Source organism: Scyliorhinus canicula, chromosome 18, assembly GCF_902713615.1.
Source record: "Scyliorhinus canicula chromosome 18, sScyCan1.1, whole genome shotgun sequence".
NCBI classification, from domain to species: Eukaryota; Metazoa; Chordata; class Chondrichthyes; order Carcharhiniformes; family Scyliorhinidae; genus Scyliorhinus; species Scyliorhinus canicula.
In genome coordinates, this window is record NC_052163.1 from 94,920,771 (window position 1) to 94,936,983 (window position 16,213).

The 16,213-nt window shown below is 46.6% G+C and overlaps 1 protein-coding gene across 3 annotated transcripts in view; it reads right to left on the reverse strand.

The window, feature by feature from the left end:
* Positions 1–16,213, reverse strand: part of malt2 (MALT paracaspase 2) — a 128,236-nt gene that overhangs the window by 38,787 nt on the left and 73,236 nt on the right. For all 3 annotated transcript variants that reach the window (XM_038777594.1, XM_038777593.1, XM_038777592.1), the window contains 6 exons: positions 14,196–14,373; positions 12,834–12,908; positions 11,690–11,817; positions 8,598–8,747; positions 4,688–4,845; positions 3,216–3,350 (listed from right to left, as the gene is read on the reverse strand). In XM_038777594.1, the coding sequence (XP_038633522.1) occupies positions 3,216–3,350; positions 4,688–4,845; positions 8,598–8,747; positions 11,690–11,817; positions 12,834–12,908; positions 14,196–14,373 (824 nt within the window). The remainder of the gene's footprint in view (positions 1–3,215; positions 3,351–4,687; positions 4,846–8,597; positions 8,748–11,689; positions 11,818–12,833; positions 12,909–14,195; positions 14,374–16,213) is intronic.

A 16,213-nucleotide genomic window follows, 5' to 3' on the forward strand; every position in this document is an offset into this window, starting at 1 on the left:
CACAGAACAGGCCCTTCGGCCCTCAATGTTGTGCCGAGCCATGATCACCCTACTCAAACCCACGTATCCACCCTATACCCGTAACCCAACAACCCCCCCCTTAACCTTACTTTTATTAGGACACTACGGGCAATTTAGCATGGCCAATCCACCTAACCCACACATCTTTGGACTGTGGGAGGAAACCGGAGCACCCGGAGGAAACCCACGCACACAGGGGGAGGACGTGCAGACTCCACACAGACAGTGACCCAGCCGGGAATCGAACCTGGGACCCTGGAGCTGTGAAGCATTTATGCTAACCACCATGCTACCCTGCTGCCCTTATTAGAGTCTTAATTTTACCCAAAATATAATTGTTCTACAGTGCCAGCATACTATTTAGCAGAATGGCTTTGAGCTTATTCATGCTTCATAAAGAAGCTCATGCATTTAAAAAAAAATTTTGAGTACCCAATAATTTTTTTCCCCCAATTATGGGGCAATTTAGCGTGGCTAATCCACCTACCCTGCACACCTTTGGGTTGTGGGGGTGAAACCCACGCAGACATGGGGAGAATGTGCAAACTCCACAACGGACAGTGACCCAGGGCCGGGATTCGAACCCAGGTCCTCAGTGCCACAGTCCCAGTGCTAACCACTACGCCACATGCCGCCCTAGCTCATGTATTTTTAACCCTTCACCCAAACACAAATCTGTTTAAAGAAATTAAAACCTGGAAAGCAGTAGCTCACTAGCTGGCTGTCCATCTGCCAATCTCCCAATCCATATTGTGCTTTCGAATCCGACGACCAGTATCTAGGAAGTCAAACTCTTACTTTTAGGTTCCTTTTCTCATTTGTAATCCCTTGAAGGCAATGACCAGGTATTTAAAAATCAACCTCAATAGAAACAATTCCAGGTTCTGAAGATATTTCAGGACCAATAGGGTGAGGGATGGGTGAAGAATTGGGGCCGTGATAAGTGATTGGGTTTACAAAAGCTTTGTGAAAGGTGGTTGTAAATGACAGGAGTTTACTGTTCTCCAGATGTGGCCTATCCACAGCTTTGTACAGTTGTACTGTACTTCTTGCATTCTCACACTTCTACACATAAAGCCCAACACTCCACCAGACTTTTTGATTAGTTTCTGTACCTGCCCATGACATTTTAATGATCTGTACACATGGACCCTTGCATCTTTTTGGGCCTCCACTGGTTCTAGATTTTTCATGATTTGGAAAGTATTCTATTCTCTCTTTTTTAGATTCAGAGTGGATAACCCCACCTTACCTACACTATTTGAAATGTACAGCACAGACGGAGGCCATACAGCCTATCAGTCTGTGCCAGAGCTATCCAGCCTATTTTCCAACTCTTGGTCAGTAGCCTACAAGGTCCAAGCATTATGCAGAACAAGTCTTGTTTCTATGTTACCATGTCCTGTCAAAATTAGCAACACAACAGAAATTGTTTTTATATATTGCCTTCAACATTGTCACAGGAGCGTCAGAAAGCAAAATACGTCATTATTGTGACCATAGGCACTTTCAGGCAGCGACCTCCTGACCCCCAACACCCTCTGGGTGAAGAAAATTCCTTTTGAACCCCCCTCTAATCCTAGGGCGGCACAATGCAACAGGGATTAGCACTGCTGCCTCACGGCACCAAGGATCCAGGTTCAATCCCAGTGATGGATCACTGTCCATGTGGAAATTGCACATTCTTCCTATGCCTGCGTGGCCCTCACCCCTACAACCCAAAGATACACAAGGTAGGTAGATTGGCCATGCTAAGTCACCCCTTAATTGGAAAAAAAAGTGAATTGGGTACTTTAAATTTAAAAAAAAGAACTCCCCTCTAATCCTTATACCAATTACTTTACATCTGATTATTTCACTCTGTACTAAAGGAAATAAGTTCTTCATATTTACTCCATTTAGGCCCCTCATAATTTTAGACACCCCAATTAAATTAACTTCTCCACAGCCTCCTCTCTCCAAAGAAAACAACTCCAACCTATCGACCTTTCCTTGCTATAATTCTCCAGTCTGAACAATACCCTTTATAAATCTCCTCTGCATCCTCTCTAGTACAATCCCATCTTTCCTGTAATGCAGCAACCAAAAATATACAGTACTCGAGCAGTGGCCTAACTGGTATTTTGTATAGTTCTTGTACAACTTCCCTGTTCTTATATCCTGTGACTTGGAAAAAAAATGAAGCTACCCTGTATGCCTTATCTTTTTAACCTGTCCTGCTGCCCTTCAGGGATCTTGGCAAGTACATCAAGGTCCTTTTGTTGTATACTTCTCAAAATTGTACCATTTATTTCCTTGTCTTTATTGTGATATATTACCTCACATCTTTCCAGATTGACTTCCCGCTGCCACTTTTCTTCCCACCTGACCAGGCCATTAATACCTTCCTTCCTCACTCTCAATTTAAAACTGACACTTTTTCTGATCAATTCTGCACTGATGCATTTACTTCCCAAGCCAATGGGGAGCTATGAAGTTATTGATTTTATAGTAAGCTGATGTGACAGCTTGGCTCATTTGATAGCAGAAGGTTATGGGATCACGACCCACTCTCTGATCTAAAAGTACAGTATAATGCAGGCTGACATGTCAGCTCGTTACTGAGGGAGGACTTCACTGTTGTCCTTTGAAGGAGATATTAAACTAATATTCTGGCAGTGTTTCAAGTGGATGCTAAACATCCCAGAAGACATAAGCATTTCTTGGAAATCGCCCTTCCCTCAACCAAAAACAGCTTAGTCGGTCACTCTTCTCATTGCTGCCTGTGAGATTTGTTGCTGACACATTAGGGCAACATGGTGGCACAGTGGTTAGCACTGCTGCCTTGCAGCGGCAGTGACCCGGGTTCAATTCCGGCCCTGGGTAACTGTGTGGAGTTTGCACATTCTCCCCTTATCTGTGTGCGTTTCATTCGGTGCTCCGGTTCCCTCCCACAGACTAAAGATGTGCAGGTTAACTGGGGTTACAGGATTAGGAGGAATAGGGCGGGGGAGTGGGCCTAGGTAGGGTACTCTTTCAGAGGATCAATGCAGACTTGATGAGCCGAATGGTCTCCTTCCGCACTGCAGGGATTCTCTGACTTAATCTTTATAACATACAGAACAAGGTAATGCTGTATGTAAAGCACTGAGGCATTTTGATACTGTTTAAACACAAGCTGGTAATTTAGGAGGTACCAATGTTTCTGAGCTTACCCTTAGCTTCTGTAGGCCAATAAGCCTGGTGCAGAGACACTTATCTGGATAGTCAAAGTTCCTGACGGTGTTGAGGATGCTGCCTGTTTCCTCAGGACAGTCTTTGTTTGTCTGCTTCAGGCTGATGTCTAGGTCCTATGATTCAGATAGTTAAAGAAGAAAATCACTTTGTTAACCAGAATTCTGCCATAAATGGGGTCACCCCATCAATGTAGCACGAAAACAGATACACAGCAAATATTCCAGATTTGTTCTTTACTATATTTCCCCCCACCTGCCCTCCACCCCTCTCCTTAAAGTGCTGATTCACTTGCTGAGGTGCGGTTCGCCCTCTGCTACCTCATGGGCAATCCCAATGATCTAAGGCAGCATATTCTACCAGGGGTCAGTGGATAGCAATGCAGAGCACAAACTCTGTCTCTCTTTCCTCTGCTTAACCCAGAAGCACTGAAGCCAATTTTAATCTCGATGCCTCCTCCAACTGAGAGCATAGACCAGGCATCAATCCTGAATGTAGTTACCTGTGCGGCATGCCGCTAATTGCCCATTAGACTATCAGAAGAATGGCAAAAATACAAGTTTCCTCAGAATGACAGGAACCTAGGCTACGTTTTCCGACAATTATTTGTGCTGTGTCATTGATGCCTCTGTGTGATGAAGCTGGAAATTACCAAAGAATTAATGTCCAGACCTGAAGGTTGGACACATGTTGTTAGACGTATTCGCTGCTGTGATATGAAGAGGCAAAAGTTCTGCTCCTTTTTCATCAAACCACTTTTATTTGTTCCAACTGACTCTGCACAGAACTCTGCACATCACCTGATCCAGAGGCCACTTGAAGCCCCTTTACATATCAGTGTCAATCATTGAACACTTAACATAAATGAGACAATCATTGAACACTTAACATAAATGAGACAACTAATTGCAATGTCTCTTAACCCATTACTTAACACATGTTGCTGTCACGATTGTGAATGCAACATTTTGAGCCAGGGTATGAATCGCATGTACTTGAACAAACCCACAGCCAGCAACAGATACCCATCTTTGGTTTTCGTTGCCTATTAACCCCCTCTCCAGAGCTGGTGGCCCGCGCCTCCAAAGACACCAATGTAATGTAAATGGGGATTATTATATGCTGCCCTTCTGAAAATCCCATTACTGTTGTTGGGGTACACTTAAAACCCACGAGTTAAGTATCAGTGCAAAGCAATGTTAAATTTGGAGTTTCCATTGGGCGTGATGGGCTGGACAGAGTCCGAAGCAGATTGGAGTAAGTCTCACTCCCCCTGGAGCCAGCCTCCCTCTCATGTAGGGGCCAGGTCAGGTCCTAATGCTGGATTCAGGTTGGAGTTACATTATTACCGCCACATCAGTGAGAAACAAACCACTTCACGCCAACATTGTCATTGTAGCATCAATGATCCTTGAAAGAAGAATACCGAGAAGCCTGCTGCATGGTTCCATACCTCTGAAAAATCGGCCAGTCTGGCTTCACATTTAGCGATGTCCTTCTGAGTTTGTTCTATCCTGGTATAAATGATCATGATGTTCGAAAACTCAGCTGCAAATCCCAGACGAACTGTGACTCCACATTCAAAATGGACATAACTGCTCTCTGGAAGAGCTAGAAAGAACAGATCGATTGGACAGTGAGCATTCTGATCAAAATACCGGATCAAAGCAAATTACTGCGGATGCTGGAATCTGAAATGAAAGGGACAATGCTGGAAAAGCTCAGCAAGTTTGGCAGCATCTGTAGGGAGAGAAAAGAGCGAACGTTTCGAGTCCGATGACTCTTTGTCAAAGCTTAGATGAATTCACATCTCCTAAACCCCCAACATTACCACTAACTGCCCTGACATTCAGACCCATTGGAGGCACCTCAAAATTGTAGAACTCCTTACCGACATCATAGCATCAGAGGACAGGCTATTGGTGAGAAAGTGCCCCTGGATAGCACTGACGACAACTTTGTCCATTCTCTTGTCGATACGAGTGGACTTGTGGGGGAGTAATTGGCTGGATTAGATTTGTCCTGCCTTGTGGGCAAGGCATGGCTGGGCAATGGTTCCACAATGTCGGGTAGATGTCAGTGTTGCAGCTGTACTAGAGCAGCTTGCCTAGATGCGGGGCCAGTTCTGGAGCACAAGTCTACCCATGGCAACCAGAATATTCTTGGGGCCCATAGCCTTTGCTTTATGCTGTGTGCGCAGCTGTTTCCTGATATTGTGTGGTATGAATCAAGTTGTCATCTTTAATTCTGGGGGCCTCAGGGGGAGGCTGAGATGAATCATCTCGTCTGCAGTTCTAGCTGAAAATAGTTGAAAACGCCTCAGCATTGTTTTTTTACACCCACTTGCTGTACTGAATCATCAATGAAGTTAAGGATGTTCATGGAGTCTCCTCCTCCTCCTGTTAATTGTCCTGTTAATCGATGACTGGATGTGGCAAGAGTTTAGAGCTTTGATCAGATCTGTTGATTGTATACCTCCGTATATTACTTGTTGCTTCTGCTGCTTAACATGCATATGTAATCCTATGTTGCAGTTTCATCAGGTTGACACCACATTTTACTGTTGCCGTCCTGGCACGCCCTTTAACATTCCTCATTGAACCAGGGTTGGTCCACTAGCTTGTTGGTAATGATAGAATGAGGGATAATATGTCAGGCCATGAGGTTACAGATTGTGGTTGGATATAATTCTGCTGCTTCCTATGGCCCACAGCACCTCATAGATACCCAGTTTAAGTTGCTGAATGTATTCTAAATCTGTGATAATGCTACTTAACACAATACAGGTTATTGTCAGTATGGAGAGTGGACTTGGTCTCCACCAGGACTGCGTGCTGGTCACCCCTACCAATGTTGGCATGGACAGAAGCATCTGTGACAGCTAGGTTAATGTGCACAAGATCATTGGGTTTTTCCCTCTGGTTGGTTCTCTCACCACCTGCTGACAGTAGAATCTGTATAGACAGCTTTGAGTTCAGGACTCAGTCAGTAGTGGTGCTACCGACCATCTTGAGTAATGGTCTGATTGAGTAATGGTGTTTTGTCACGTTGGTTTTCTCAACACCTGCTGCAGGCCCATTTTGACAGAAATAACCTGTGGATGGCCAGCTCACCTGTAGTGATGCTGCTGAGCCACTTTTGATGTTGGACATTGTATTCCCTCATTGAGAGTACAATCTGTGCCCTTGCTACCCTCAGTGCTTCTTTTAAGTGGTCTTCAACATGGAGGAGTGCTGAGGGTGGTAATCAGCATGAGGCTTCCTTGCCCATGTCTGATAGCATTAGATTTCATGGGGTACAGAGTCATTGCTGAAGATTCCCCACGTCACTCCCTGCCTCTGAAAATACCACTTTGCCACCATCTCTGGCGGATTTGTTCTGCTGGTGTGACAGAACATAACCTCAGGGTGGTGATGGAGGGGTGTAGGACATTGGTTGTAGATATGATTCGGTGAGGGTGACTAAGTCAGGCTGTTCTCGATTAGTCTATGGGACAGCTCTCCAAATTTTGACAGAGCCTCCCTGTCATTAGTAGGAAAGAGCTTGCAGCGTCGACTGGGCTGGGTGGGGTGCCTTTGTAGTGTCCTGCCTAGGTCAATGCCAGATGGCACATCCGGTTTTATTCTTATTATTCTTATTAGACTTTTTCACTCTTTGCTGGATATTTCAGACACTATTTAAGAGTCGTCCACATTGCTGTGGGGCTGGAGTCACGTACAGGCCAGAAAGAGTAAATACAGCAGGTGGGGTTTTCTGACCGTGCCTGCCAATGGGATCTTCCAATCCCACCAACAGTGATCTCCCGCTGCGGGGGTGGGGGCTGGGGTGAGGGTCCGCCCAACAGTTTTTATTCCCTTTAGAATATTAGTGAAGCAGATGGGCTTTTCTAAAATGAAAATCAGGCAGTTTCATTTTTTTTTTTTTTTTTTTCTTTTTTTTAAAAAAAATTTTAGAGTACCCAATTCATTTTTTCCAATTAAGGGGCAATTTAGCGAGTTCAATCCACCTACCTTGCACATCTTTGGGTTGTGGGGGCGAAACCCACGCAAACACGGGGAGAATGTGCAAACTCCACACGGACAGTGACCCAGAGCCGGGATCGAACCTGGGACCTCGGCGCCGTGAGGCACCAGGGCTAACCCACTGCGCCACCGTGCTGCCCGATCAGGCAGTTTCATAGTCACCATTGCTGGTCCTAGTTTTTCAATACAATTTTATTTAATTAACTGAATTTAAATTCCCAAACTCCTGAGGTGGGATTTGAACTTGTCTCTGGAATATTAGTCCAAGCCTCTGGATCACTAGTCTAGCATAGTATCCACTATGCTGCCATACTATCATGGCTTTTAAAACCTATTATCACCCAATCACTGCTTCCAGAGCAGCACTGCTTATCTTTTATTTACTTCGGCCTCAATGTAAAAATTCCATAGAATCCCTACATTGCAGAAGGAGGAAATCCGGCCCATCGTGTCCGAACCGACCCTCTGAAAGAAGACCCTTTCTAGGCCCGCTCTATCTCCATAACTCCACCTAACCTGCACATCTCTGTTCTGTGGGAGGAAACCATGGCACCCATGCAGACGCGTGGTGAATGTGCAAACTGGCGCTATGAGGCAGCAGTGATAACCAATATGCCACCGTGCCGCTCTCTCTGATTTTCTTTCTTTTTAAAAATGTTTTTCCAATTGAGGAGCAATTTAGTGTTGCCAATCCACCTACCCTGCACATCTTTGGATTGAGGGCGAGATCCACACAGGCACAGGGAGAATGTGCAAACTCCACACAGGCAGTGGCTCGGGGCCGGGTTCGAACACGGGTCCTCGGTGCTGTGAGGCTGCAATGCTAATCACTGCACCACCGTGCCACCCCAGCCCCTAATTTTCTTTCTTACTCGTAATCCCATTGTCCCCTGGGTTTGGGAGCACTTTAACGTGGTGAATAATTTGCTTCAATCAATCTCATTTAATCCCTCGTGACGTTTTGGAACTTCACCTTAAAAGTTCCCCGTTTCCAAACAAAACAACAGAACCAACTTCCTGAACCTTTCTTGAATTCTGCACTCCGAGAGCGAACTTCACCATCCTCTCTCACGGAGTTATTTCCCTTTCCACGATTCAGTTCCTTGCTGCACAAAACCAATGCTTGTAATAAGAAGGCTTTGCCATTTAGGCAGCAACAAATAATGTTTCAGTAAGTCACTTTTTAAGGGCACCCGTGACTGTGTGGTACTGAGCCACACAAAACAGAAAGATTCCGGGTTTGATTCACACTCTGTGACGAGTTGTCCGATTTCAGTTGGGGGGGGGGGGGGGGGGGGGGGGGGTGGTGTAGCATTAAAAGGAGTGAACACTCTCTCGTACCATGGGCCTTGGCCCATTGCAGATTCCTCGCTGAACACTCATCCTGAGAATTGGGTGGTTTAATGTGATCTCTCAGTGACCGTCTCTCTGACAAGCTGCTCCGGATTTCCAAAGCTTGTCTTCCTCTTGTAATTGCGCACTTCCCCATATCTGAAATCACAAAAGGGAAAGAGACTGTGTGGGAGAAAGCATTGGGTTTCTTAACTCATTTATTCAGCCTGGTAGCTTCTTCAACTGCACATCGCAGCAAATTCTATCTCTTCACCCTCCCACTAGAATGGAGCAGGCAAGCGCTTAAAATGGAGCACCTCAAATTCCCATTCAGTACTGATGATTCCCCATTTTGATACCGGTGCTTTTTGAAACCAAAGAGAAAATGCTGGAAAATCTCAGCAGGTCTGACAGCATCTGTAGGGAGAGAAAAGGCTAATGTTTCAAGTCCAGATGACCCTTTGTCAAAGCTGGAGCTTCTGATTTATGCTGACTGTGCTTGATCGTTTAAGATTGGGTGTGGACTCAGAATAAAGTAAACAGATACCAAAGGGCTGAATGGTAAGCAGGAATGCAGACATTTTATGACTGCAGCAATAATTTAACTGTTGCACAGTTAGAAACTAGTGTAGATTCTGCATTGCTCCGACATACATAAAATATACAATGTCTGGCTGTACCCTTTTCAAAATGGCTCATTATGCCTGAACTGCAGTGGTGGCTTTATCTACTTTTGTAAGGGGCATGAAGAGTTCACACAAAGCTGGTCGAAAACAAAAACTTACTTTATTTTACAATTTACTATTATATACAGGAGTTCCCTACTGGGCCTTCTCAAGTCGGTGCCTTACTGGCCGACTCTATACAAGGTGAACATTTGTTAAAGGTCCCCCCGCTCCCTATTGGGGGAACTCATATTGCACAAGATTCCTTTGGGTAATTAATCATTCCTATGGGTTATAAGAAGTACCATCACCTCAAAGGGAGATCAGCAGCCATAGCCCTTCGCAGCTGCTCCCGGTCTTCATAAATTACATTAAACACTCTGGATAAGAATAACAGGCCTGGAGTGAGAAGGAGGGAGATGGATCACAATAGGGATGCTAACTCTAAACTGGAAATATTCCTGGGAGGGTTCATCACACATTGTCAACCAACCTATTTCCTGATTTCTATAAACATTAATAAACAAAGATGTGTCAATGGAAAATGAAAAAAGAAAAAGCAGTGGGCAAGTTTTCCATGCAACCTGGCTGAGAGGTGGCCTGCTATTGGCCGGTGGTGGTCTCCTGGTCCCACATTGTTAACAGTATCATTGAATGCACCCCTTGTCACCGAGAAACCCACGGCAAGCATACCCGCCGGTGTGAATACCCGGACAATATGGGCCTTTGTTTTTCTTCAATGCCCCCGATTATCTTTGGCCTGGGTTGTGAACAATAGTGCCCAGGAGATTGATCTTTAAGTTTGGGAGCCAAGGGTAAATCAGGGAAGTGAGGAACCGAGGCGAATGAAAGGGGGGGGGGGGGGGGGGGGGGGTGGAGAACACAAGGAGAGGATAAGGGAAGAAACCAGAGGGATAACAGAGACATTGGGCAAAATAGGGGAGACAGGAATCATAGAATCGCTACAGTGCAGAGGTAGGCCATTCGGCCCATCGAGTCTGCCCCGACTGAAAGAGCACCCTACCTGGGCCCAAACCCCCACCCTATCCCTGTAACCCCATTAGCATTGCCAATCCACCTAACCTGCACATCTTTGGAACAATGTGCTGTAGGCAGGAAGCGACTGATATCATTTGGAGACTCAAAACAGACGGAAATATGAAAGTTTAAGATGAGAAAGAGAGGATAAGCTTAGAATAAATGAAAAAGTGAAACTGTCTAAATAAAACAGCATTACCTTAGCGACAGTAGAGGCATGTCACATGTCACAAGCCCTTCCTGTTGGGACAGAACATCCCAGTGTACTTTCAAAAACATGACTTTTGGAGCAAAAGATGATTTGACGTTTTGAAAACATGGAAGATAAAAGCTGTGCAGGTGGTTCAATGTTTAAATGCAGCTATCATGGTGCTGAAGTGTGCACAGCAATGTCATAGCCCGCACAACACCTATGAAATTGGCGCAATCAGTCTCCACTTGAGTCTCGCCGAGTACGAGCTCCCCGCTAAGAAGGCAGGGAGTCCCGAGGACATTCATGATTGAGTTCTATATAAAGTCTGCCAGGTATGGAACCGACAGAGCAGACCCGGCTGAGATCTGATGTATACTGTAAATATAATTGCTTTGCAATCAACATGGTTTTCTTTTACCTACTCGGTTCTGACACGTCCGTGGCCTACTAAAAACAATAAAGCCCAGGTGCAATCCAAATTTAGAATGACCATTTGGACAAGACACTGAAGGGCAGTTGACGCCCGTGACACTGTACCCAGACATGGGTTAACATCTGTGGGGGAGGGTGTACCAACTTCAGGACAGGAAGAAACCATTTCTCCTCTACTGCATCAGCGTCCACAGGCACACACTCGAGCAACCAAATGATGAATCAGCAAAAACTCTTGGTTTGAATAGGCCACATCAAATCAAAATCCTACTGGGGAGTGTGGTCAGTAGATAATCAGGGGTCACAGGTCACACTCCCTCAGATAAACATCAATGAGATGGGCATGAAGCACAATATTAGGGAGAATGGGCAGGCAGCCAGACTGTCACTGGCCAACAGGGAGATGGGATACCTCAGGCTGGATAACTACAACATTACCACAAAGAACAGTATCAGGTTTGTATAGGATGGAGGAAATAAAATGGCTTCCTTCTTTAAGGTTTAGCTCACTGGGCTAAATCGCTGGTTTTTAAAGCAGACCAAGCAGGCCAGCAGCACGGTTCGATTCCCGTACCAGCCCCCCCCCCCCCCAGACAGGCGTCTGAATGTGGCGACTAGGGGCTTTTTACAGTAACTTAATTGAAGCCTACTCGTGACAATAAGCGATTTTCATTTCATTTCAATGTTTTCAACTCTTTGTGGCCCAGTGCCTGAGCGATCAGCGTCTTAAGCCACTGAGGGGATCTTTATTCTTTATGTAAAATTAAACTCACCTTCTGCAACTTTATCTAGCAGGACAGTGATTTTTTCATCCTCCAATAAACGTTTCTTCAGGAAGCTGATGAAAATCCCATTTGTAAGTTCCCCTTGGCTGATTTCATACGCCTCTGCATCCGGGCAACTGGAAAAGTTCAATAAGTGCCATGTCCGTAGATCATTAACAGTCTCCAAAAGGAGCCAGCCATGAGACCAAGGGCTGATTGATGCCTACCATTCAGACACCCACTCTTACATTACAGCTCTCACCCTGGGGACTTCCACCTGGACTGGCACACAAGATAAGACCACCACACGGACTGGGACACAAGATAGGACCACCACACGGACTGGCACACAAGATAGGACCACCACACGGACTGGCACACAAGATAGGACCACCACACGGACTGGCACACAAGATAGGACCACCACACGGACTGGCACACAAGATAGGACCACCACACGGACTGGCACACAAGATAGGACCACCACACGGACTGGCACACAAGATAGGACCACCACACGGACTGGCACACAAGATAGGACCACCACACGGACTGGCACACAAGATAGGACCACCACACGGACTGGCACACAAGATAGGACCACCACACGGACTGGCACACAAGATAGGACCAGCAACATGACAGCAATGGAACAGATTATCTGGTCAATATCACATTGCTGTTTATGGGAGCTTGCTGTGCACAATATGACCAGCACATTTCCTACATTTCTAGAGTGACTACACTTCAAAGAGGAATTAATTGGTGGCAAATCAGCTTGATATGAAGTTCTAAGTTGTGAAAAGCGCAAAGTCCAATCAAATTCCAAAGATGTGCAGGTTAGGTGGATTGACCATGCTAAAATTGTCTCTTAGTGTCCAAAGATGTGCAGGTTAGATGGGGTTACGGGGATAGGGCTGGGGAGTAGGGTGCTCCTTCAGAGGGTCGGTGCAGACTCGATGGGCCGAATTGCCTCCTTCTGCACTGTCGGGATTCTATGGCATTCTGTGGATTCCGCAGGTCACAACATACATGCATCTTTCTCTGATGTGTAGTGACTGAAGTCGGGATACCCCTAAGGGGCAACACTGTAAATAATTATAAATTAGACTGGCTAAAATTAGAGTGGATAAATAACAGGTGTACTGCTTACGTGGCATAACCATAGACAATATTTGCCGTGACTTTCAGGGCTTCCATTTGTGGAATAATTTCATCATGCATGTTCCTGAGAAGGTAAAGTTACAAGGAAAACCTTAGTCACGTTTACATATCTTCTGGTCCCATTGCAATCCATTTCACTTTGAACCATCATCACTGTTGCAGTTAATAATTTCTGCCCTCCCTCCTATCCTCTGCCGCTGTTATTTCCTTGTAGTTCAACGACACCCCCCCACTCCACGACCACCCCCCCAATCCACTCTCCGCATGGCAACCCCCAATATCCAACCCCAAACCCCCCTTCCCCCACCTGCCTCCCAACCTCTTTTTCTTGACTCTGAATCTGCTGAAAAACTGCTCCTCACTCACATCGGTTCTGATGAAAGAGGATCAATGTGAAACGTTAACTTTCTCTCTCTAAGGAAGCTGCGTTATGTGCCGAGTGTTCATCTTTGTTTTTGCCAGTGGTGCTGATGAAGTGGGGGGGGGGGGGTGAGACATTTGTGAAGGGCAATGAAAATCCTTCACCTTTCGGGCAGCCTCTCCACCCAATTCCTCATGGATATGCGCCTATAGTCTGCCCCTGATTTAAGAATGACGTAATCGCTGAGAGGGACACAGAGAATGTCAGAGATTGGGAACTTTAACAAAATAATCATACCAGAGATTCTCGTCAGAGGAGTGGGATAAGTGCGCATTGGCGGAGCAAGTTATAAGTGGCTTTAGTTGCTGCGCAGCCCAGGTATTGGGAGAGGGAGAAAACTAAACTGCTGCCCAAACTTACCTATGAATTCTGAAGCTTATTATTCTCTAACCTGACTGCACTGTGGCACAGCGTAGAGGGTGAGTTACTTGACGTCTGATCTGTGCCTTACCTGCCCAGGAATGTTTGATGCACCAACTGTAGAGGGAACTCTGTTCTGTACCTAACCTAGGCCTTCCTAAATTGTGGCCTGTAACCCCCAGCGTGAAAAGGTAGGTGTTCAGCAACGGAAGCTTCATTTTTTAATCCTTTTTATCCTGTTTCAGAGGCACATGACCATAATTCTGAGCTTATCCTGTCTTTTTCTGTATTATGTATGCAGGAATAACTGCGCAAATTTATTTTTAAAAGTTTGTTTGCATTATCTGTAAAAATGTATAAACAGAGTCATACTGGGAAAGGGTTTGGAAAGTACTGATCTGACCCATACCACACCTGCCTTGGAAGTGTTGCCTGGGAAATCTAACCTATGCTGTCCCATGCTCTCGGTGCCCTGGGGGTGTTTGATGGTGACTGCTCTATTCCCCAACACTGCTGAACATGGAAATTGAGCAGTGAGATTTTAAGAGTGAAATTTCTCCTTTTCCACACCTTTTGCGACACATGTCAAGGAGGAAGACATTCAGCCCAGTTTGTTTCTCTTGCATAAACTGCAGAATGTTCTGGACACACAGGCAGTGTTCAGATGTGTAGGAACCTGGAGCGTCAACGGGAACCATGAAACTGTTCCCATAGTTTTCATATCCATGGCCGGCGTAATAAAGCAAACCTGAGGGAAAAGTGAACAATCAGCTATTTTCAATAAAAACAGACTGGACTCACAGCCAAGTGCCCCACAACACCCAGCATCACCCTGACAAGCCCAGTATTGCACGAAACAAATTTCCCCAAGAGACCCTGTGACACACCCAACTCTCACCCCCAACCATGAAAATCTGTGTCACACCCAAACGTCCCCCAACAACACAGGCCCTGCGTCACACCCAAAACTCCCCCAACAACTGACCCATGTGTCATACCCAAAACTCCCCTAACAACTGAACCTCTTGTCACACCCAAACCTCCCCCAACAAGAGACACCTTGTGTCACACCCAACTCTCCTGCAACCATAGCACTCTGTATTACACCCAAACTCTCACCTCAACCATGAAAATCTGTGTCACACCTTAACGTCCCCCAACAATACAGGCTCTGTGTCACACCCAAAACTCCCCCAACAACTGACCCATGTGTCATACCCAAAACTCCCCTAACAACTGAACCTCGTGATGAGCCATCAATTGCACGAGAGACGAGTTGCTATACAAAAGTTAGGCTTTAATAAGCTAGAATTTAGCCCTGCGGTTGTCTACAATAAAAACCGCCGGGTGCTTCGACTATTTATACCTCGGTAAGGAGGCGTGGTTAACTCAGCCTCTCGACCTATCGGAGAGCTGTCACATAACTGGTCTCAACCAATCGGTCGAGAGGCACATGACCGACCAGGGCCAATGGTAAGCCGGTGTTCTGCACCAATGGCAGACAGCTATGCAAATCATATCACCACATTCACCCCTTGCAGAGAAAGAAGCCGGGGGGGGTGGGGGGGTGGGGGTGGGGGTGGGGGGGGTATCAATGAGAGCCGGGGGCGGGGCGGGGGGGAGAACTGGTGATATGAGTAGCAGCCGGGAGGACAAAAATTTTCTCTACTTTCTGTTATTACATTTTGGGCTTCCCACTGGCCCAGACAATTAGCAATATTACACAAAGTCCCAATAAAGTCCGTGGAGGTGTTGAAATTTAAATCGATTCGATCAGTCTTTTCGTGGCCCGTGACGTTCTGGCAGACCGCCGCAGTGGAGTAGGTGACGTCGGTTCAGCCGATGGTGGTGGTTCCGCTGACGTCCTGGAGTCTGGGAGCGATGGTCCTTGAATAGTCTCCGTCACCCGAGCTGGCTGTGGAGACGCCATGGATGGGGAAGGGGTGACCTGAGTGGGGCGCTGGGGGAAAAAAACAGGGGGGGGGTCTGTGGTGAAGGGGGGGAAGGCCGCACGCGGCGGGTGCCAGGTCCCGGAGGGAGACCGTGTCCTGCCGACCGTCGGGATACTCCACATACGCATACTGCGGGTTAGCGTGGAGTAACTGGACTTGTTCCACCAACGGGCCGGACTTGTGGACCCGCACATGCTTCCGGAGCAAGATGGTTCCGGGGCGGCCAGCCACGTCGGGAGAGGGGATCCGGAGGACGACTTCCTGGGGAAAACAAGAAGACGTTCATGAGGTGTTTGATTAGTTGTTGTACAGAGGGAGCGGATGGAATGTAGGGCATCGGGGATAACCTCTTGCCATCGGGAAATAGGGAGATCTCTGGACCGGAGGGCCAGTAGTATGGTCTTCCACATGGTACTATTCTCCCGCTCGACCTGTCCGTTACCCCGGGGGTTATAGCTGGTCGTCCTGCCAGAGGCAATGCCCCTGTTGAGCAGGAATTGACGCAGCTCGTCGCTCATAAAGGAGGACCCCCGATCGCTGTGTATGTACGCGGGGTAGCCGAACAGGGAGAAGATGGAGAGGAGGGCCTTAATGACGGTCGATGTGGTCATGTCGGGGCAGGGAATGGTGAAGGGG